We start from the raw sequence: 21,789 nt of genomic DNA, 5'->3' as shown, positions 1-21,789 counted from the left end.
GCCAATAAATGTATCAAAAGGTAGTTTGATCCCAATTCATGTAGTTGATATATATATATATATATTAACATCATCATTATTATTACATCCCAGAAAACAACAAACTTTGAAAGATCTACGTATTTCTTTTTCCTTTTTCACTCTTTCCTTTTGGTATATTCAAGGCAAGGGAATCAAATTCCAAATAAACTCGCAAAGGCCAAAAATAGGTTCTAGGACCCAACCAAGAAACACGTTTATTCCTTTTCCAAAATTAAAAACCAAAATAATCCTGATTCCTGATACTATCATTCAATCCTCGTTTAGAGGAACGACGAAGAAAGCCAACGAACGAAGTAAAAGGAATCACCGAGATTCAAATCTGAAATCTGAAATCTGGAATCTGGAATCCCAATTCGAAAAGCATATCCTGAAGAACGGCATCATCGCATATCACGTAGGTTTCACGCCAAATCACCAACCAGAGAGAGAGAGAGAGAGAGAGAGAGAGAAGTGGGGAAGGTAATCGTCAGTGATGAAACGTAAAAACAATTCAAACGTCCCATCCCATTTTGTCAAAATCTCAACAAAATGATTCAACAAGATATCATCACAAATAATGATCCGTCAATCGTACTACATGAAAACACAGATAAAGATATTACATCTGTAGATAATAACAATAACAACAATAGTAGCAGTACTACTACCGACAAAGAAAATGATCAAGATAAAGATGAGAAATCAATATTAACACAGGCGAATATACCAGCTGGAATTCAAATTATCCCGCCTTCACCTTCACCTTCACCTTCGACTTCGACGTTGACTTCAACACCAATCTCCAATTTCAATCCTCCAACCACAACAAACAGAAAAGCTGTATCCTCATCAACGAATCCTTCTTCGTCTTCGAGCGGCGCAATTGCAGGAACAGCTTTACAGAACGGTGACCGAACTCAGCATCACAATCCTGCATCGTCTTCTTCTGCTTCTGCGTCTTCTTCGGCTACCGCTTCTTACAGGATACCGCCTACAAAAACATCACGTCCAACTACAAATGGTCAGCAATCATATCCTCATTCACGTCATATAACGCGTAAACCTTCTTCTCATATACAACCTCAATACCAGCCACAATCACAATCACAACATCCAGATTACAGCAACAGCAACAACAACAGCAATCAAAATAACAATTCACTGAAAAGGGTATCTATTGACGATAACAATCATCACAATCATTTCTATTCAATCACAACTTCTTCAGACGTTTATACACCTACACAAGAAAACGGTCATTTTGGTATAACGAGGCGTAGACAATCTATATCAACACCAAATAACAATTCCAACAACAACAGCAATAATAGTAATACCAACAATCCATATTCGTCCCCGAAACGTCAACAATCTAGTGGATTGAAATCACCTCCTGTTGTACCCTCTTCTTCAAGTACTCTGGGCTGGTTAACCGGTAATAGGTTAACACTACCTCCAAACAATAATAAACATTCAAAATCAGACGACGAGAGGGAAGATATAGACGAAGAGGAAGATTCTCATTCAAATACAAGTACAAATACAAATACAAATACAAATACAATCAGAAAACAGAAAAAGTGGGATTGGAGAATGTCGAATAATTTACCAAATTATGGTGAATCATCAAGATCAGGTTCAGCTTCAGCTTCAACTAGTAGCAGTCTGATGAATACACCTTTGATAAGTATGACACCTCCTTCAGCTACCGACTCGGGTTATATGCCACCTCCTCTACCTGTCAACAATTTCAATTACTCCAATACATCACCACCTAGAACCTCTATACTTCCTTCTCAAGCCCCGTTAGGATCGTCGTTACAACCACTTGCACAAGATCCGAATAATATCTTACCTTTATCGTTAGCCTCTTCACCTTTCACTTCCCCTGCTCCATCACGTGCGCCAACCCCTCTACATTCCCCTTATCCATCCTTGCAAGATTTAGCATCTGAATATGCAGCATCGGCAGCTCCTGTACCGAGTGGATCCGGATCAAGTCCAAGAACTTCAATCTCAACTTCTAGTTCAAGATATGGTTGGGGAACGGGCAGATCAGATTCAAGATCTTCTGAGGAAGAAGAATCGAGTGGTCCAATCACAACTTCTCATCGACCCGTAACGACTTCAGGTTGGTGGCAACATCAACATGTTGATATACCCGTTTCACCAAAAGTCAATTTATCGTCAAGTGTACCACCTAGATTGTTAAGGATGTCTTCTGCTACAGCAAGTAAATTCATACCTACCGGAACTAGAAATTGGGGTTGGTTATTTGGAATGGTTCGCGATAGACTCACAAATGGCGGTTCTTCGTCGTTAACGAGAAGAACGGAGAGTACAGGAAGAAAAAATAGTATTTCTGCCAAAGCTAGGAATAGAGAAAGGGAAAGATTGATGTCTGGATCTATAAGCAGAGTAGGTAGAAAAAGAGATCAAAAAGTCTTGGGTTCAAAGAAGTTGGCTAGGATAATGGCTTTTGTTCCAACTGAACCTTGGAGTATAGTAAGTCAATCGTGCCATTTATGAGAGAGAAACATATTGATAATCTTGTTTATTTTCCGTTTCGACAGAGCTTGTTCCTCATCTTCTTCGTTGCTTTCGCTGTCACTATGACTTTCACCATAAAACATATCCTTAATCCTGATAAAGAACCATTACCGTGGCAACAATATTGTACTTCGAATTACCCAACTCTATATTCCCTACAAGATCCCTTCTTACCTCCTCCTTACGTCAATTCAGATGTCAACTCCAACCCATCTTTCCCTTCTTCGCAACATATAGAATCGGTACCTGTCAACTCATTCGCACCATCTTCTTCCAAATCATTGACCTTAATGCCTCTAACTCCTGAACATCCAGCATGGCCATATCATCCTCATTCAACTCCACCCAATATGACAGTAGCAGAGCTGGATGAAACGATAGATCCTGTAGGCATATTGATCGGTGTCTTCACCACTGATGTCGGGTTGGAAAGAAGACATATGATAAGACAAAGTTACGCTTCACATTGGAGATCTAGAAAAGAGGGTACAGAAGGTGTCAGGATCAGATTCGTCATGGGAAGACCGAGGAAAAGGTTTGAAAAAGCCGTTCGACTAGAAATGGAAGGTGGGTGATCGTTACTACATTTCTCAAGGAGGTTTAATTTACTAACAGTCCTGTTGGACATGCAGCTTTCAACGATATTCTTCTATTGGATATGGACGAAAACATGAATAGCGGCAAAACTCACGCTTTCTTCTCCTGGGCAGCTGAAAACGCAACTGTTCCGTCGTGGGAGTACCCCAAACATGAAGGATTGTCCGAATCGATGTCTGAACAAGGTGATCGGAGTAGACCTGCACCTATCTGGAAAGGTGAACGGAAACCCAATTACGTCGTCAAAGCAGACGAAGATGCCTTTATCATGCTCGGTGAATTAGAAAAGAAATTACGAGTTGTTCCTAGGACAAAAGCTTTCTGGGGATGTAAGTGTTACTTTCACCCGTCACCCGTCACCCGTCACCGTCACTCATTTGTCATACATGATACTGATCTCTTTGCGTTTCAGACCTCGTGAAAAATACATTCATGGCTGGAGAATGCTACGCCTTGTCATTCGATCTTGTCCAGTATATTCACGCTTCACCCGCTTTGCGAACTCTGACTCGAGGAAAAGAAGATAAGCTGGTGGCCAAATGGATGAACATGCACCCTGAGAGAGAACAGATAGTCTGGGCAACGGAAAGATGTTGGATTTACGATCATCCCAAAGCCGGCACTGTGTGAGTGAACGATATCTCTTTTATGAGGAGTACGGCGTTGTGCTACAGAGAGCCCTTGGCTGATCGAATCTGCAACAATATAGCTACTCCCACGGATTCCTCTTCCCTTCCGCAGTCGCTGGTGTTCGATCAGAGAATCAAACTGGTATCTCACCATCCGCATTAGCTTTGAGAGGAGGACTCATTCAAGCAGATTCGTACTCCACGGTATCTAAATTTGGAGTTGCCTATAAACCTATCTCGGTCCACATGAGTGTCCCAGAACAAGTTGAAGCCTTGATTGAAGGCTCGCCATTATCTCTTTTACGTGATCAACAGCATCAGTCAAAATCGTCTTCTCCGGATACGCAACATGATCAAAGACAGGTTTACTCCGAAGTTGATAATGTGAGAGCGAAGATTGATAGGGCATATAATGATAGACCTAGTAGAAAGGAGAGGTTCTTAGGTGATCAAGATGAGAATGGAGGAACGGTAGTCGTTCATTACCTCAAACGAAACGATTGGTTCATTGAGACTATGGTTGCCTTGCTTGGATCATCGGAAGATCAAGATACATGGCATAGAGGTGTTGGAACTGGTTTAGGTGCATTGGAAAGAAGAAAAGGTAGAGTTGTAAATATCGACATTGATAAAAATACAAGGGTGGAAAACGATAATAACAATGGAATAGAGATGGAGTTCGAAGATGAGGATGAAGAAGGTTTAAAATTAAGTAAAGGTGAAGGATTGTAAACTGTTATCCTGATTCCGTTGAACCGAATGGAACAACCTCAAAAGTATCCTAAATATCGCAATAATCATCAATTTCATGAAACAAGCATTTAATAAAAGTAAAAAGTACGATACCTTGATGATTTGTTTGTATGATAATATAATAATAATAGTATAATAATTGCATGAAATGAAATGAATTGCAGCATGATTTTTGATTTATTGGCAGTCTGACTTTGACTGGCTTCTGCGATTGCTAAGTTATCTCATATAACTGGGTATACGTATATTCATTTCGTTTTTTATCCATATGATTCAAAAATACAACAGTACAAACAAACGTATATAGTTTTTCAAGAAGTATCAGCGGCATTTAGTCCTCGATATATCATTTTTAATATCATCCCAATGGAGGGATTGACGTATCAAGGGTGGAACGACGCAACGCCGGCTTTTTTCCCCAATCTCTTCCTTCCTTTTCAGTCCCAAAACCCTTCCTCTCTCCCCCTTTCTCATCACTCCTCTGAGAGAAGAAACGATCGAGGGAAAAAAGAATTGAAATGAAATAGAAAATTCAGAAAAAGAGATCTTTAATGTATAAGAAAGAAAACACAGGTTGTCTAGACCTAAAGCGTTTATTTTCCAAATCGACTAGTAAGTTCAACTCGTTTAATTATAATAGAGAGGAACTAGGCAAATGCGCTTGGTTTATGGTTTATGGTTTATGGTATATGGGATATGGGTTAAGAGGGTTCTCATTGAAAGAGGTAGTGAAGATGAAGATGGATAGTTTGCATCAGAATTGAGCAGTGAGGAGCGAGAGGAATATAAGGATATGTCGATGCATGTGTGATGATTGCTATAGATATATCAGTATATACTAAGTGGAATGAAGAAAGAGAATAGAGAGAAGAAGGAGAGAAAGAAAAGATAGAAAAGATAGAAAATGTTAATATCTGATCAAAGTGCAACTCCCCCATTTCTGAATTGCGAATTTGGTGACTCTGCATTGCATGACGTGGCATTGTGAAGATCAATTCATTTTCTCTCCCCTAATTCCTTATCAGTCCCGCATTAACCGGGGAAAAGCTTTACCGGACCGGTCCCCCCCGCGTTGTTATTTTGCAGAGAGAGTACGCCAGCTTAAAAGCTTATTACCCATGTTCTTTGATCTCACGTCACCTCGCTCCCCACCCTCCCCAGTGAAAAGTCACCTTTCACTTGGCAAGGTACATGATTTTAGAAATAGAAAATATAAACTTTATCACTTTTCCCATATCGGTTTAATGAACAAGTTAGATCTCCGTCTTTCCCCTTCTACCTCTTTCTCCCTCTTTCTGATGATGGAGTGAGCGAGTGAGAAAGTCACGAGACTAACAGAACCCAGATGACCGGTTCAAATTCGTTAGTTCTCTTTACCGGAGAATCCCCAGTTTTGAAAGGAAGAAAGCGAGAGGATGCAATAGTCTAATAAGAGGTTGTTGTTACCTCGGCCCGTCGCCGAGCTCACCAGTTCAACGTCTCGTTCGAAAGAATGTAATGTGACCAAACCATGAATAGAATGATTGATAAAGTTATTTCCCAAGGGAATGTGTATGTCCATCTACTTTCTCTTCTGAACATCGGATCCTGTTTCTTTTGTTCGTCCATATCGTTTCCACTCACTTGGCAGAACGAAACGATAATACCTATAATCCCTGGTGATAATCACAGATACTCAGCACTTTTCAAGGGAGGAATTTCCACTCTCCAAGATGTCGTTTCCAAACGGTAATGAGAAACATCAAATTACTACAGCATCAAGAAGGACTTCATTAGACAGTCATAGATATGTAGCTAATACAGAAGATTCAAAAATGCCAGATACGATGCCCAATCATTCTAAATTAGCTGCAGAGACTATAGCTAGAATGACACCTGAAGAATACGCTGATGCAGAAAAAAAGTTGTTGAGAAAATTAGATCTTAAATTGATTCCATGGATGACGTGAGTATAGACTCTCTATATGAACATTACTGGCTTATTCTATTCTACGCTATGCTGAGTCAAGCTGGAAAGACAGATTCAGAAACCTTAGCTGACTTGACCTTGATGATGATATAGATTACTTTATTTGTTGAGTTTTATCGATCGAGTTAATGTCGGTGCTGCGAAACTCGTCGGTGAGTATAACTTATCATGCTAAATGATTGATGAACGATGATCGACTCTTACTGATAACTTCTTCGACCTGTATAGGACTCACCACCGAACTTCACCTCAATTCACTGCAATACTCCAATGCGTCTATGAGTAAGCATTCAACCGATTCGAAGAAAATCGATTATACTGACTTCACGCTCTCACAGTTTTCTTCGTCAGTTATGTCGTATTTGAAGTTCCATCCAATTTGGTTTTAAAGAAATTGAGACCATCTCGATGGATTCCAGCTACTATGGTGAGTCGATCACGTCTTTCCTCCCAAAACGGATCTGATGAACAGTAATTGCTGACCTCTTCTTGGTTGACTCATTCTTCTCGTAGATCTGTTGGGCCATATTCCAAACATGCAGTATGTACTTCCAATACGAAATCGTTCAGCGTTCATTCCTGTTTCTTTGCTTCTTTTTTTCCTGCTGACGTCAGCTTTAGTGGGTCTCGTCACGAATTACGGTCAATTACTAGCTCTTCGATTCTGTTTAGGTTTATTCGAATCTGGTCTTTTCCCAGGATTGAATTTCTATCTTACTGGATGGTACAAACGTGATGAAATCAATAGGAGATGCGCTTTCTTCTTTGGTGGCGCGGTACTAGCAGGTGCATTCGGTGGTATTTTCGGATGTAAGTATTGCGCATTGACCTCACCTCACACCATCACCACCGCTGACTACTTTGGACATAGATGCGTTGAGTAAGATGAATGGAGTGGGTGGTAAACAAGGCTGGGCGTGGATCGTGAGTTCTGTTCATCGACTGGTTTATTGGTGAAAAGAAGACCTTTAGGACCTGACTAAACTTCACCGCAGTTCATCATGGAAGGTCTTCTCACTTTCGTTGTTGCTGTAATGTCGTTCTGGATGATTCACGATTGGCCAGATACAGCAAGATTCCTTTCTCCTGTCGAAAGAGAGATGGTCTTGGTCAGATTGAAGCAAGAACAGGGGTTAGCTTCTGAAGGTGGATTCAATTGGAGAGTTATCAGAAAGGCGCTTGTGGACTGGAAGGTGAGTAAAGTGCTTCTAATAGCAGTATTTGAGTTGAAAACAGATAGAGACACACGATACTGATTTCCTAAAAGACATACTGCCTCATGTTGATGTACATTGGAGCTGCTGAGCCCCTATACAGGTAAGTTCAGCTTATACTGGGTTCGAGTCTAGCTGATCATCTTTTTCCATTACAGTGGATCGTGAGTTTCTCGTGACAGCCTGTGTTTTTGTCTAAATGCTGAACTCCGACTCAGACTCTTCACGCCAACAATCATCTCCTACCTGGGCAAATTCACCATCTCCCAGTCTTTACTTCTTAGTACCCCTCCATACGTTCTCATGTTCTTCACAACCATGACCACCGCATGGCTGAGTGACAAGTATCAGAGAAGAGGGTTCTTCCTCATGGGATGGTAAGTTCCTATGATCACTTGTATGTGAGAGTCCGACTGATGGTTTTGGCTCAGGTCCCTCGTAGGTGCAACAGGATATCTGATGCTCTTGACCATTCCTATAAAGTATCCTGTGAGTTGAGCTGATCATCGTGAAACCTTTTCGAGTTGTGCTGATACCCTAAATCAGGGCGCACTATACTTTGCCGTCTTCGTTTCGTCTTCTGCTGTTGGGCCACTCATCGCCACTACCATCGCTTGGACTGGTAACACTTTTGGTAATCATTGTAAGTCTATTCTCTTCAATAATCATTGACAAAGGCTATCTGCTGATGATTGTCGGTGTGTAGACAAGAAAGCGGTTGCTATGGGAATGGTATTTTCAGCCGGTAATTCAGGTGGAATAGTTTCATCACAAGCCTATCGAAACAAAGATGCACCAAGATTCTTACCTGGTCACGGAACGGCATTGGCATTCTGTCTATTGAACTTCACGATGGCTGTAATCCTCTATCTAGGTGTGAAGAAAGAAAATCAAAGAAGGAATGATAAATTTGGACCTGCACCTAGACCGGATGAAGTTCAAGAATATGAAGATCCAGAATATCAAGTCAGATGGGGGTTACAAGGGATGTCAAGAAAAGAGGTCGTGGAATTAGGTGATGATCATCCTGCTTTCAGGTACATCCTTTAAATCATAAAACTGAAAATATGATTGGCGAAAATTGGATTAACGATTATGCGAAAAGATGGCACTGGCTATGTGAGTGGGATCTCTGATGACTATGTGAAAGAGTTACAAGAATAAGGGTGGTCACGGTGTAGAGAGTACGATCGGAAACAGTACTAAGAGAGGCGTCTACATAAAAAAAGACACGGAGCTGATTGAGGGGTGAGGGCTTGATGTTTGTTGACGTTGTTGTCAAACGTCAGGACTGCTCCCAGTTGTTTGAGAATCATTGATATTCTGTTATAAGGTAATGAACGTAATAATAAAATAATCAAATAGTCAAGATGAATCGAATGCGATGCATCATCCTCAGCACAGACCTCGTTTCCCCCATTCTTTCCCCCATACGTACGTACGATCGATTGACGTATGTGATCTTAGGCCCAATCTCATTCTTTTCTTCCTTTTCTTCTACTTCTTCTTCTTCTTCTTCTTCTTCTTTGTTCTAGTGCAATATCCATCACTATATCCATACCTCCAGTACTGACGACAATCTCACTCGTCTTGCTCAATTCTGACCATCTTCCCACTGTCATCTGAAATTCTAGTACTCACTCTGTATATTCTTTTGAAATGTCCAAAAGGACTTATCCCTTCCAACCGGGACATCCTGTTCCTTCCAGACGATCACGATCACGATCACGATTACGGATCCTCTCAAAAGATATCCCATATCCCTACCTGGTAAGACCATGTGGACGAGAAACGTCTTTCGATATTGTCGATCCAGGAGGAAGATATTCCCACAAACCTTCAGCATGTGAGAAGGCTAATCGTTCTTTTCAAGGTAAAACTAGCTTCAATGATCCTAACCAAAATCATAATCACAATCACAACTATAATCAAAGGAACTCACATTCTCATTCACGTTCACATTCCCATTCACATTCGCAATCGCGTTCTCATGCCTATTTGAATGACGATTCTAGCTTGGAGAACTATTCGCTGCGTTTCCCACTTTCAGAGCCGATACGGGTTTCCTCCGAATCATCTCGAATACCCAACTTCAGATCTAGTGCTCACCGATCAGAACATAGTTCCTCACTGGATGGTAATCATTCGTCCGCTACTTCTCCCACAGAGACTCGGGGATACCATACCTCGGACTCACGAGGGAGGTTTTCTACTCCAGCCAAAGGCGGTTCCTTCTCCTTTCATGATGGCACTTCGTCCAAGGCCGCAAGGCATGGTCAGCGCCATATCGAAATCGGTCCAGGAAGGAAATTCACCAGAAGACAAAATACTTCTTCTGGAGCTCATACATCGTGTAACGATAAGCGGGCTTTCCCCTCAAATTGTACCGTTTCCCTATCTTCTATCACCAATTGCCCAATGTCCAGTCAATATGGAAGTAGCGCTTACCAAGCACCAAGTCCCGGACTCGCCTCTCAAGCTCAAGCTGGTAATCAAACGCAAAGCGCAATCTTTCCCGCATCCCGAACCCCTCAACCAGGCCATCTTCGGGCTTCAAAGTCCTCATCTGTGAATAACTGCATGAGCTTTGCTACTGGTCATGATTCCTCTATACAACAGAGATTTCTCAGCAAAGAACAAGTGCACAGACGCGCCAGTGAATTGGAGAGATGTATTCCTTCCTCTTCATCTTTTGATCCGGCAAGCTCAAGTACACCACGGGCTGTTAGAAACGTTCTGGGAAAACAATCAGAAGCTGGTGAGTTGAAACAAAGGTCTTTCAACCATATCCTTGACCTGTACCGGATCGGAAAGTGTCAAGAGCTCTACAGCTGGTGTTCATTAGTTTTAAGGTATGAAGCTAATAATACCAATTTCCGTCAGCCCATTTCGTGAAAGACTTTTCAGACAGAAGATCCATAAGAAAACCTCTTGCCCCGATCGACGTCAGCGAGTCCCCGAGCAACTCAAGTACTGAGTCGGAATATGAGCAACGCTCGATAACTCAGCTACCAGTATTTCCAAGCTCCCCACTGCATCATTTGGGAGAAATCAGCAGGAAGATGCACAGACAATCCCCTAAACCACATGAAGTCAAGTACCATAGCCTGAACAAAGCCAGAACTCCACAAAGGGAACGATTCGTACATAACGCCACGGACCGCTCATCTCCACCATCTTCATCGAGCATGATCCGGAAAACAGGGCAAGGATCCTCAGTCAAAGCTTTACCGGCATCGCAAAGGAAGTATACGAGCCGCACTACATGGGAATATGATAAAGACAGAGAAATCCGAAAGTTGCACAAGATGTTGGAAACCCTTCAGCAAGACGTGTACACTATAAAGGCGGCTCACCAAGCTGAAATAGCTGAGATCCACAAAAGGTATTCAGAAGCGACCATTCCCACTTCCACGAAACCCACTACATTTCGGAGAAGCGATGAAGACAAACCCAGTATACGCAAAGAGACAGCCAGAACCCTTCGTGGGCTATCAGCAATTAAGTTCGAAGAGCAGGTGCAAATGGAGAAAAGTAAGGTAAGATGCCACAGACATATCAGCACGAGGTATTCAGGCTGAAATAGAAATGTGAATAGACGCCGACGCGAATGCCAATTCAGCAACCAAAGAGCATCTCAACTCCTCGTGTATCTAATGTAGAAACGAAGCGCAACTTGAAACAGCAAGAAGAAGAGAATCAGTTAACTTTGGACATTATCCGACAAGAAGAAGAGGAATTGCAACAGTACATCTTCGAATATTACAGTGAAAATCAGCGCGAACTGTGGAATTCTCCAGCAGATGAGTGGAATGTGTTCAAAGTCGAACAGGAAGAAAAATACTTGGACCCTGAAAATCATTACGGAAGTGATGTTTGTGAAGAAATGCAGGGGAGTGTACCACCATCTCATGTCGTCTCATCAAAAGACTGGTGGGAAGAAGAAGAGAATGATTGGGCAATGGCTAATCTCATTCAACAACAAGACGTTGCGAATGCTCACGAAGAGGAAGCGGAGTGGAGCAAGTACAGGGAGAGGTTGTTCGGTGTACGTGGTGAACACCAAGAAGAGGAGACTGATGAAGAAGTCAGAAGCACGTGGTACAGCACAGACGCTCTCAATCGCGCCGACGGTAGAATATGGTCCAAGCCCGAAGAGTACTACGGACAAGGTTTAGTAATGACAAAAGTAAAGGAGATTCTCACTCAAGAATTCAATCGAGTGAAGATGTTGATACTCAAGAGGGTATTGAGATGCCACAAGCCATTAGTGCAGATGCGATTGGGATAGAGCAATGGGATGGGTATAATGAACTTTGGTATGATGGATTTAGAATTGCAGATGATGATGGATTCGAGGTGATGGACGACGACGGATTTGGTGTGGAGGATGACGACGGGTTCATGGATGTGGACATGGAAGGATTTGGAGTGGAGTATGATGATGGGCTGCTCGAGGCTGAGGATGATGGGTTTGGAATAGAAGATCGCATAGGGGATTGAATGAGGCGTTCTTCTCAAGTAACGGATCTAGGAGGAAGGGCGAAGGGGAAGGTGGTGTGCGGCGTATCAGACTGTGGATGATAGTATGACATGGTTGGTAGTTTCATGGGTTTCTCTGTAATTATAGCGTTACATATGATTACAGAGACTGGTGACAACATGTAAGTGAAACTATCATCGATAGCAGTTCCGTTGCTCTGCATAAAATGGAGGACCAGAAAGGCGGTTATCACCGCTCCATATGTTTGGTCCGACGCATTCAAGCTGAAGATGTCTCTTCAACTATTATCTTAACTTACGCTTTTTCTATAGCGGCCAGACGGTCATTGTACATCTCTCAGACCTGCTCAGTCATGGTATCAGCTCCTTGATCCCAGCTATGAGCTCCGCCACAGAGAAATGACAGCTTCTACGACTCTGATCACTCCTCCACCCTCTCCACCTCTTGATCCCGTTTCACCCCTAAGTCCAATATCACCCTGGCCGCCTATTCCACCTCCATCCGTTAGAGAACAACCTACCACACGTAGTAGCCTTCCAAATGCAACAGACGTCTACTCCAGTATAGCTATACTAGGTACATACCTCTTATTCTTCCTATATCTCTTATGGGCATTTGCACCTTCGCAAAGTATTTGGACCAGTTGGCTTCCCGATAGGTAAGTTTTGTCTTCCCCCACATATCTTGATATTATACTACGGGCTGACATTGGAATGATGACTGATGAATGAATGGTCGACCAGACAATGGGCAATAATCGTTCCTTGCTGGATGATGATCATTGTTCTTTTGACTTATTGGATTTACGCAGCTTTGATAATCTACAATACACCTTCATGGGATTCGGTAGATTGTATCACAGGTGAGTGAAACTCTATTTCACTAGATCTCTGGTATATAACTATACAGAGAGCTAAAATATCACGATCTGACTGTATAGATCCATATTCTGGTATACAGCCATTGGGTAAAGACGATGTTAAAGAAGACAACGATCAACCGTATTATAGGAATGTCAGAGACGATAAAGCAAGTCATGGAGCAGTGGATCTACCTATAGATTTAGTTGGAAGGGTACTATATCCACCCCGAAGGAGGAAGTTATAATTTCTCAGCCAAGATACGCAGTTGTATATCAATTTCTTAGCTGTCCTTGATTCCACAAATTTTCAACTCACTTGATCACTCCATAGTCTGGATATATATTGCAACAACTGATTGATCTCATGACGGAGAAACGGCCATTGACACGTACTATCTCAATCATGCTATTGACTGCTTTGACCATTCAATAGACCCCTCGTTTCTTCTTCTGAGCCAACTTCTTTTCTCCCCCAACACCTTAAGTTCTTAATTCCCTTCCATAATCTCTCTCCTGCCGAGTCTCTATATCGATAGAAAAGGGGTTTACGTGAATCTAGCCTATCAGGTCTGATCCGACATCGAGAATCAACCAACGTCGTCAATGAGAAAAATAATGCTAAGAGGGTACATAGTGCCGAAGAAGCGGATATCACTGTAAAGCCATCATTCTTAGTACACGAGGCTTCGCGCATAGCTGACAACTGAAATAAAGAGAGATGCTCACTGAACATGATGATCACTTTTGCGTTGCAGGCATCAGCTTAATCCTTTGCTGAAGTAATCAAATCAAATCTGAAATGAAAAAAAAAAACTCACTTTGTAGCCGAGCGGCTTGTTCAACTGATTTACCTCCAACGATCGCACCAGTCATCATTCCTATAAATCGAAGATATCAGCCAAGATCCTCTTCATACCAATTCACAGTATAATTCCAAAGGCTGCCCTTACCAGGAATAGATATTAGACCGATTACACTGACCACACTCGTCAGCATTAACTTGTATAACCTGTTGATTATATCGACAATCATCAACACACCTCATTTGATTGACAGTAGGTAATAAAGCCAATTTCAAAGCTTCTTTACCAACAGGTTTACAAGCTTCGAATCTACTTGCGCCAAAAGCGAGATACGTTTCTATCTTATCCTTATTGTCTGAAAATTCTTTATGAACTGTATTTAATGCAATACCAATGGCTGAGATGGCATTACCTAATATCATACCTAGAATAGGAACTGTAGCAAGGGCAATATAGGATCAGTGGTTCAGAATCTTCTTTGCCAGGCAAGGAGGGAGGACAGGAATCGAGATGACAGACGATAGAGTGAGGGAGACTAACCGTATTGATCAGGTTTCCAAAATGGATTTTGGGACATTGCAAATCTTGTTCCCAACATCGAAATTGGTATGGTAGCACTTAACATCGACAGTAGTATCAAAGGGAACTGAAGAGCAAAAACTTTGGACATCAGCATCTGGTATAGGATTAAGTATGACGCTGCATGCAAGATTTACCATGTTTGTGAATCTCCTTTTTGATTTATTATAAGTAGCTTCTGTCGCTCCCAATACGTTTAATAAAGCTGTATCCATTTGGTTATTGTTAGCCAATTTCCCTAGTACCATAACAATACGCGATGAAATTTGGTTAGTGTTAGTAAAACTTACCAGCAATACCAAATACACCCCATATGTTATTACTCGCAAACACTTTATCCAAGATCAGTCCCATGATACTGAGTTGCAGTACACATCTTGCAGCTGCTACCACTAATGAACCCCCAATTCCCAATCCCAGTACCAAGGAGAGTAGCGAATCAAATAGGATGAACAACAACCCTATAAGCACATTCGTCCATGTCAACGTCGGTGAAGAGGTTTCCACCATCATCATCATCTTGTGCTCTTATCAGTTTTATAGTAAGATGTGTGTTGAAATCAACCTATTCCCGTATAACTATAAAATCGAAAGGTGAGAGGTTGACTTTTTGATTTCCAATATGACGTTTGAAGAGAGGTCTGTGCGTTTTGTCTCTTGCGGAAATGACCGCAATTTATGGGTCGAACTTTGTGACTGTAAGTTTGAGAACCAATTTCATCAAGCCAAAACAATGAAATGATCATCACCAAATAATATTGCATTGTATCACCAGTGGGAGATACACGGGAAACCTTTCATACAGCACCGGATAGCTTGGGTCACTGATCAGAAACACTAGAACTCGATCTTCAATAAAAAGGAGTGCTTGAGGACACTCCAAAGGAGATCACCTTGATCGTTCAATCATTCGCCGCTCATTCAATCATTCATCAAAATATCGACATTGCTTCATCCCTTCATCTATTCGACAAATAGTGCATAGAGGGGTCTCTTCCGAGTGTTGTCAGTGCCTGCTTCCCGACTATGCCCTCACCGCCTTCTCAGGATCAGCCTCCACCCCATGCCAATGACAGCAATACCGTTCGACCCGATGCGACTTCTCAGCAAAACACAAGGGCTTTGCTTCGTTCTTTAGAGGAATTGAGGGATTCGCTGAGTACAAGAGTTGAGCAACTAAACAACGCTGTTGAGAGGCTCAGAAGTCAATCGGAGGAATTAGAAAGAGCTTTGGATGGTCATAATACAATTCAAGTAAGTCATTCACCACATCCATTTTTAGGTTTTGATCAACAGCTGAATTAGTACTTGTTATACTGGATAGTCACGCGACCCAACGAGGACAAGACAGAGAGCTAGGGATATAGTGCGAGCATACGAAAATCGTGAAAACCCTTCTTCCCCTCCGCCTCCTATCGTTCCTCTGATTCGACCTTCTGCGATAGCGAATGAATTGGAGTCGCTATCAAGACCAATCACGACACAAGAAATCAATTCATTGTTGGATAGAGCCTCTCGACCAACTATCAACAACCCCGCTGTGGATCAGTGGTCTGTGAGAGCACAAAACATCGAAAGCAGAATTAGGAGATTAAGTGAGACTGCTCAACAACTCAGATCAAGAGCGGGTCAAGCAATGAATGAACCTTCCATTGATCAACAACTCGAAGATTCAGATTCTCATTTAGGAGGTTTATTGGATAGAGCAAGACAAGGTCAGGATAGGGCAGAAATCAATATTAGAAGATTGAGTGATGCTGGTGTAGGATCAGGCATCACCTCTCAACAGAGAGTAGCACCTCGCTCAAGGGGATTACGCGGAGCTGTTGATGATACTCAATTACGACACAATGAAGAATCGGGACTTAGAACACCTCGAGTCGTAGAAGCTGTACCAATGTCAAGGAGAGAACGTTCTCGTCAAGCTTCAGGAGGTAATTTAAGTAGAAATAGAGGATTGCAACCCACCAACACACAAGCTATTGGTAGTCAACCTGCTCCGGCAATCGTGCGATCAACTCCCGCCTCCCCTGCTTCTACCGTTCAGATTACACTTGATACATGTGCAGAAGGTGATGTTCCCACCGGCACTAACTCCCCTCCCATTATCGATCAGACACCAAGTGATGACACCGCATCCTTCACTCCCAACACTTCTCTGATTGATATCCTTAACCAACCTGTTAGACCATCTGCTCGACCAACGGACAATGATCTGATGGAAATGGCTCGAACCATAGTAGCAGGAATATCCAATCCTCCTCCTGCACTGGGCTCTCTATCCGTCCCACCAACAGTCAATACCATTGCGCCGACTAACAGGAGGACAAGCTCACAATCAGACACTTCCCGTCGAGACAGTAGTCTGACATATCGAGGAAGAACCGTTGCTTCTAGAATGGGACAAGAGACCCCTGAAACCTCTGATGAAATGGATGAAAACGAAGTCCTGCGCACATGGCCGTTTCTCAGACAACTATTGCAGAATACTCCTCCCGCAACCACCACTACTGCAACCAATATACGGAATAGAAGGAGGGGGACACAACGACCTCGCGATCAATCATTTGGAGACGATTCCGGCGATTTCGACCTGGAGTCTTACCTTGTATCCATTCATGAAAATGACGCAACGACGGCCGACCACCAAGCTAGGGCTCCGCCCACGGCTCGTGTAGGTGATGACGGTGGAGCGATTATCCGTGCCCGACGTAATGTCCCCCAAGCTGGATCATCGGTATTTTCGATGGATTTTGATATTTCCGGCGACATTGTCGATAACGATGGATCGACAGCTCGTACTAGAACAAGCGATTACATAGCTGCTTTAGCTAGAGCTGCTTTTGGTAATCCAAGGGAAGGAGAAAGGGATTTTAGTGAAGATGGATTCGTTGAAGAGCATACCATCACAGTAATTGATCTTACCACAGATCCACCTACCGAACAAAGTATAACTAGAACTCTTCCTGGTTTGACGAATCCAAGACTCGGTCCTACATATGGTGCTGGAATAGGAAATGAGATTACTAGATCCGGAAATCGGCCCCAAGCTCAACGCAGGTCGACCCAAGAAAGAGAGAGGATAAGATCAGAAAGACAATTCGCTAATGAACGTATATCACAAACTCGAAGTACATTAGATAGTCTACGTGCAGCACGTGAATCATTTGCAAGAAATATGGAAAATCCATCGGCATCATTAGAAGTTGAATTCCATTTAGGACCCATCATGTCTCCTACTCAAGGTATATCAATGGCCAATCTCATGGACGATGATATCGAAGGTGTCATGAGGACTTTGGCGATCAATCCAGATGATGAAGAAGATGAAGATGAGGAGAATGCAAGTAGTAATGACAGTGATGCTGGAAGTGGTAGTGGTGATGGAACAGTATTTGAAGGACAAGGTGAAAGGACAGAACGAAATCGTAAGCATATTTTCCCCTCATTCATTCCAGTATGATTCGATTTAAGCTCATCCAACTATGATCTAGGATCGACCAATCGTACAGAGAATACTGTCTCGAATCAAAACAATCGACTTCCTTCAAAAGAATCGTTTGAAACAGATTTACACCTATGGCCTTCTCATTACGCTTTGGCGGGTATGTGATCGACATGCGCGACGCGAACAGCTGAATAATATTAATTTTCGGACGAGTGCCATGACATGAAACGAGGAGGACGAAGGTGTTTATGTCACATGGACAATTAGCGGTAAAGTACCATTCAATCAGTCCATTTGTAATATCGAAATATACCTGCATGTCTATATCCCTACGATATCCATTGTATCATGTTTTAATGTACATTATATGTGTAGGCACTCTATAAAAGGGTATATGAATAAAACAAGACTGATGACAGACTGAACGGAAGGTCGATTCGGAGGAGTCAACAGTACAATATTTGTAACTTAGTCCTCAGCTTCTACGATCCAATAAGAAGGACCATCGAGTCTCTTATGACCGTTCAAGAAAGGTAATCCTACGATGAAAACGTATTCTAAAGTTACACCACCTGATTTCTTGATCAATTCACCTGCTGCAGATGCTGATCCACCAGTTGCGATGAGGTCGCTAGATGAGATAAAGTGATTAGCGACAAATCTAAGAATTCGAAATAGGATTTTGTTACTTACTCAATGACGATACATTTTTGACCTTGTTGGATAGCTCCGGCTTGCATTTCGAATTCATCATGACCGTACTCTTTCTCGTATTTGACCACTTCGACGTTTCCAGGTAATTTACCACCTTTTCTCACAGGTACGAAAGCTGCACCTAATCTCATAGCTATGATAGGACCCAGCAAGAACCCTCTGGCATCTAATCCAACGATAACTTCAGGTCGATCTTTGTTGGTGGTCAAGATGTGGTGGATAAGGTGGGTTATGAGAGTCTCAAAGGCAACGGGATCACGAAGGATTGGGAATATATCGAGGAAAGTTACTCCCTAAAATATGAGAAATCACCGGATCTGTATCAACAACGAAACCGTTCGTGGGAAGAAAATAGAGATATAATCACCCACCTTCTTAGGGAAATCAGGGTGAACACCTAATAACGATTTGAGGTATGTTACGTCTGACATGATTGGATCTTGAACCTTCTATCTCAATAACTGGTTAAGTAAGTTGTGAACTATTCAATATGGAAAAAGTATAAAAATCAGATTTGATCGTTATCAAGCAATAAAGTAGAAGTTTTTATTGACGATTTATTTTCAGCAGAAGCCGGCGGGGAGGACCGTGCGCTCAAAAACCGAACCCCCCGTGATAACCGGAATGACAGATATATATAAGTTATCTCGCTTAGGCTTTTTGGATGATTCTATCACTTCAATCCTCTGTAGACTTAGCCATTCAACTTCACTTGGGACTTGTGTGCAAGTATGCATGAGCTCTATAACGATTGAGAATGATTCCAGGCATCGGTGTGATCATACAAGAAGTCAGACTCAGCTTGCAGTCCGTGATCTTCAGGCTCACGAATTGACTCGTCTAGATTGTTAGTGGGTCTATTATGACGTGGCCACCCGGGGAGTACTTCCAACTCAGAGCACCTTCATCGTCTATCATTCCCTTCTCCTCTTGTATACACGATGACACTGGCAACAAGCCCCGCAAGGGATGTCAAAGTAGACATGTACGAAAGCGTTTTCTACGCTGCCACACCATTTCCCCAGCCTCAGTTTCACCACGTGGCTTCCCAAGTGGAGGTACTTTTGTTCGCGTTTCATCTGTGTCTGCGCGAGGATATTCTCGCTCCTTCGACTAAAGTGTCTCTACATCTTCAACTCGAGTACGCTCTTTTCGATATCACGCACGCCTTCTTTCCGTCTTTCCATCAACAATCTCGAAGCAAGATGCCGCTGAACTATTCAAAATGGGACAATCTTGAGGTGAGCCGGTCCATATGCTCAGACTCGATGTCGAGCTGACACCCCATCAATAGCTCTCAGATGACTCTGATATCGAAGAACACCCAAACGTCGACAAGAAGAGTATGATCCGGTGAGTGTTCTCATACTTACCTCTTGACCCCGTTCAAAATCAGGTTCAACTACTTATGCCTCTTCGTTGTCCAGATGGAAACAACGAGACATTCATGAAAAGCGAGAAGCTCGTAAACTTCAATTAGCCAAATTGAAATCTGAGCTCGAATTGAACTCGGTGCTAAGACCACGTATCGCATCTATCATGACTGGAGTATCACAAAAAGGTCTTGATCACTATCGATCTGTTCAAAGAAGATTCAAAGAACAGCCTTCAGACGAGAAACCAAATACCGGATCACCCAATCAACCCACATATGATATGATGATATCACAATTACTTTCTGACGTGTTCAGGGAAGCAGCTTGGATAGTCGATGGTGCAGAGATCAAAGATGGTAATGTCTTTGTGGACGGTAAGAAGATTGATGAAAAATCAGGTCAACCGGATTGGTCAAATGAGATGAATATAACGGAATCAAAGAAAAATGGTTTAGCTATTACTTTAGAAGAAAGATTGAATTGGCATATAAAAGAATTGAATAAAAGAGATGACAACGTCAAGAAAGAGATTGAAAAAGAAGAAAAAGAAATGAATAAGAAGATTACAAGTGAAGGTATACATGATGGATGGGATGTTAGTAGTGTCAATAAATCAAAACCAAGTCCACTGGATGATAAACCTAAACCCAAATCATCGTCTTCGAAGAACAAGGAGAAGTCTGAAACTATCGAAGTTTTGAATCCTAAATCTGTAGAAGTGAGTTGTTTGCTCCACACTTCATACTGTTGACGTCGAATGCCATTGCTTACGTTGCTATCAGGCTTCTACTTCATCAGCAACGGAATCGGACGACGAAGATTCTTTTGGACCTTTAACACCATCAGCAAGAGCATTCGCTAATATCCCCATCGGTGGCTTTGAGAAATCATTTGCATTCATTCAAAAGGATTCCTCAGTGTTGTCAGAGTCCACCCACGATTCACTATTAGCTGAAGCTTTTGAAGCTCAAAGAAGGGGAGATAAGGAATTGGCAAAGAGATGTGTCCATCAAAGTCTATTAGTCAACTACTGTCGTCAATTAGGCAGAGATGGAGTAGGATTGTTCTTTCAGAAGTAAGTCCGTTGATATCTGACTTGTCGTCTGCCCGCTGTGCATCATGTAGGGTCCAAATCAATATGACTGACTCTGCTTCCCTTTTGCCTAGAATGATCACACGCAATCCCAAATCAATTGAGATGTTTGTACAAGATTTCAATCAAACATACGGTCGTATAGCTCAACGAACAGCCGAGATGATTGCCCAAGAAGAAGCTTCGGGTGAAAGAGAGCAGATTCAGTTAGTAGCAGAAGATCCATCTATGGAAATCGGATTCAACCTTCCGGACGGTCCACCTCCAGCTGATCTGAGATTAGAAGGTGAAGGTACAAAAGAGATGGATATCGAACAAGTCAAAGCTTTCCTTCAAAGGAAATGGGATATATTCCAAAATTTCCCTGACGACTTGAGAAATGCATTAAAAACCGAAAAATTGGATGAAGTGAATCAGATTCTAGGGAAAATGAAAGTTGCAGAAGCGGAAGATGTTATCGAGTTGATGCAAGAAGGTGGGATGTTGAGTTTCAGGTGGGTTCTCAAATAACCATCGCTTGTAACTGAACTTTTTTACTGATACCTACGGCGTGGAGAATAGTGAAAAAGGTGTCAGAGATATGACACAGCAGAAATAACCGATTTGCCTTCAAGTTCGATATAGTGACATATCTCGGACCGAGTCTCTCCTTTCACAATCTCTGATTAACCTTCCCT

The 21,789-nt window shown here is 42.3% G+C and overlaps 8 protein-coding genes across 8 annotated transcripts; 6 read left to right on the top strand and 2 right to left on the bottom strand.

Annotated features, from left to right (window-relative positions):
* Positions 1–570: 570 nt before the first annotated feature.
* Positions 571–4,529, top strand: IL334_002084 (uncharacterized protein; the record flags this gene model as incomplete). The annotated part of the gene is made up of 5 exons (XM_062933831.1): positions 571–2,526; positions 2,595–3,138; positions 3,204–3,497; positions 3,581–3,794; positions 3,878–4,529. 5 exons carry the CDS (start codon positions 571–573, stop codon positions 4,527–4,529), a joined length of 3,660 nt encoding a protein of 1,219 aa, XP_062789882.1.
* A 1,733-nt stretch (positions 4,530–6,262) lies between these two features.
* On the top strand, positions 6,263–8,783 carry IL334_002083 (uncharacterized protein; the record flags this gene model as incomplete). Its single annotated transcript, XM_062933830.1, has 14 exons — positions 6,263–6,495; positions 6,613–6,671; positions 6,748–6,801; positions 6,858–6,946; positions 7,033–7,060; positions 7,141–7,329; positions 7,391–7,443; positions 7,515–7,712; positions 7,787–7,836; positions 7,892–7,897; positions 7,952–8,110; positions 8,165–8,222; positions 8,280–8,376; positions 8,440–8,783. 14 exons carry the CDS (start codon positions 6,263–6,265, stop codon positions 8,781–8,783), a joined length of 1,617 nt encoding a protein of 538 aa, XP_062789881.1.
* Positions 8,784–9,392: 609 nt separating this feature from the next.
* On the top strand, positions 9,393–12,024 carry IL334_002082 (uncharacterized protein; the record flags this gene model as incomplete). Its single annotated transcript, XM_062933829.1, has 3 exons — positions 9,393–10,491; positions 10,617–11,272; positions 11,332–12,024. 3 exons carry the CDS (start codon positions 9,393–9,395, stop codon positions 12,022–12,024), a joined length of 2,448 nt encoding a protein of 815 aa, XP_062789880.1.
* Positions 12,025–12,635: 611 nt separating this feature from the next.
* On the top strand, positions 12,636–13,344 carry IL334_002081 (uncharacterized protein; the record flags this gene model as incomplete). The annotated part of the gene is made up of 3 exons (XM_062933828.1): positions 12,636–12,895; positions 12,981–13,099; positions 13,178–13,344. The coding sequence occupies 3 exons, from the start codon at positions 12,636–12,638 to the stop codon at positions 13,342–13,344; spliced, it is 546 nt and encodes a 181-aa protein (XP_062789879.1).
* Positions 13,345–13,505: 161 nt separating this feature from the next.
* IL334_002080 (uncharacterized protein) lies at positions 13,506–14,991 on the bottom strand (the record flags this gene model as incomplete). The annotated part of the gene is made up of 8 exons (XM_062933827.1): positions 13,506–13,753; positions 13,826–13,840; positions 13,918–13,977; positions 14,050–14,075; positions 14,140–14,338; positions 14,443–14,548; positions 14,619–14,686; positions 14,772–14,991. 8 exons carry the CDS (start codon positions 14,989–14,991, stop codon positions 13,506–13,508), a joined length of 942 nt encoding a protein of 313 aa, XP_062789878.1.
* A 516-nt stretch (positions 14,992–15,507) lies between these two features.
* Positions 15,508–18,094, top strand: IL334_002079 (uncharacterized protein; the record flags this gene model as incomplete). Its single annotated transcript, XM_062933826.1, has 3 exons — positions 15,508–15,735; positions 15,806–17,909; positions 17,976–18,094. 3 exons carry the CDS (start codon positions 15,508–15,510, stop codon positions 18,092–18,094), a joined length of 2,451 nt encoding a protein of 816 aa, XP_062789877.1.
* A 303-nt stretch (positions 18,095–18,397) lies between these two features.
* IL334_002078 (adenine phosphoribosyltransferase) lies at positions 18,398–19,074 on the bottom strand (the record flags this gene model as incomplete). The annotated part of the gene is made up of 3 exons (XM_062933825.1): positions 18,398–18,560; positions 18,623–18,936; positions 19,015–19,074. The coding sequence occupies 3 exons, from the start codon at positions 19,072–19,074 to the stop codon at positions 18,398–18,400; spliced, it is 537 nt and encodes a 178-aa protein (XP_062789876.1).
* A 774-nt stretch (positions 19,075–19,848) lies between these two features.
* Positions 19,849–21,710, top strand: IL334_002077 (uncharacterized protein; the record flags this gene model as incomplete). Its single annotated transcript, XM_062933824.1, has 6 exons — positions 19,849–19,884; positions 19,938–19,996; positions 20,071–20,737; positions 20,802–21,094; positions 21,187–21,606; positions 21,674–21,710. The coding sequence occupies 6 exons, from the start codon at positions 19,849–19,851 to the stop codon at positions 21,708–21,710; spliced, it is 1,512 nt and encodes a 503-aa protein (XP_062789875.1).
* Positions 21,711–21,789: the final 79 nt, after the last annotated feature.

This window comes from Kwoniella shivajii, chromosome 2, assembly GCF_035658355.1.
Source record: "Kwoniella shivajii chromosome 2, complete sequence".
In the NCBI taxonomy this organism is placed as follows: Eukaryota; Fungi; Basidiomycota; class Tremellomycetes; order Tremellales; family Cryptococcaceae; genus Kwoniella; species Kwoniella shivajii.
This window is presented reverse-complemented; position numbering and strand designations above follow the sequence as displayed.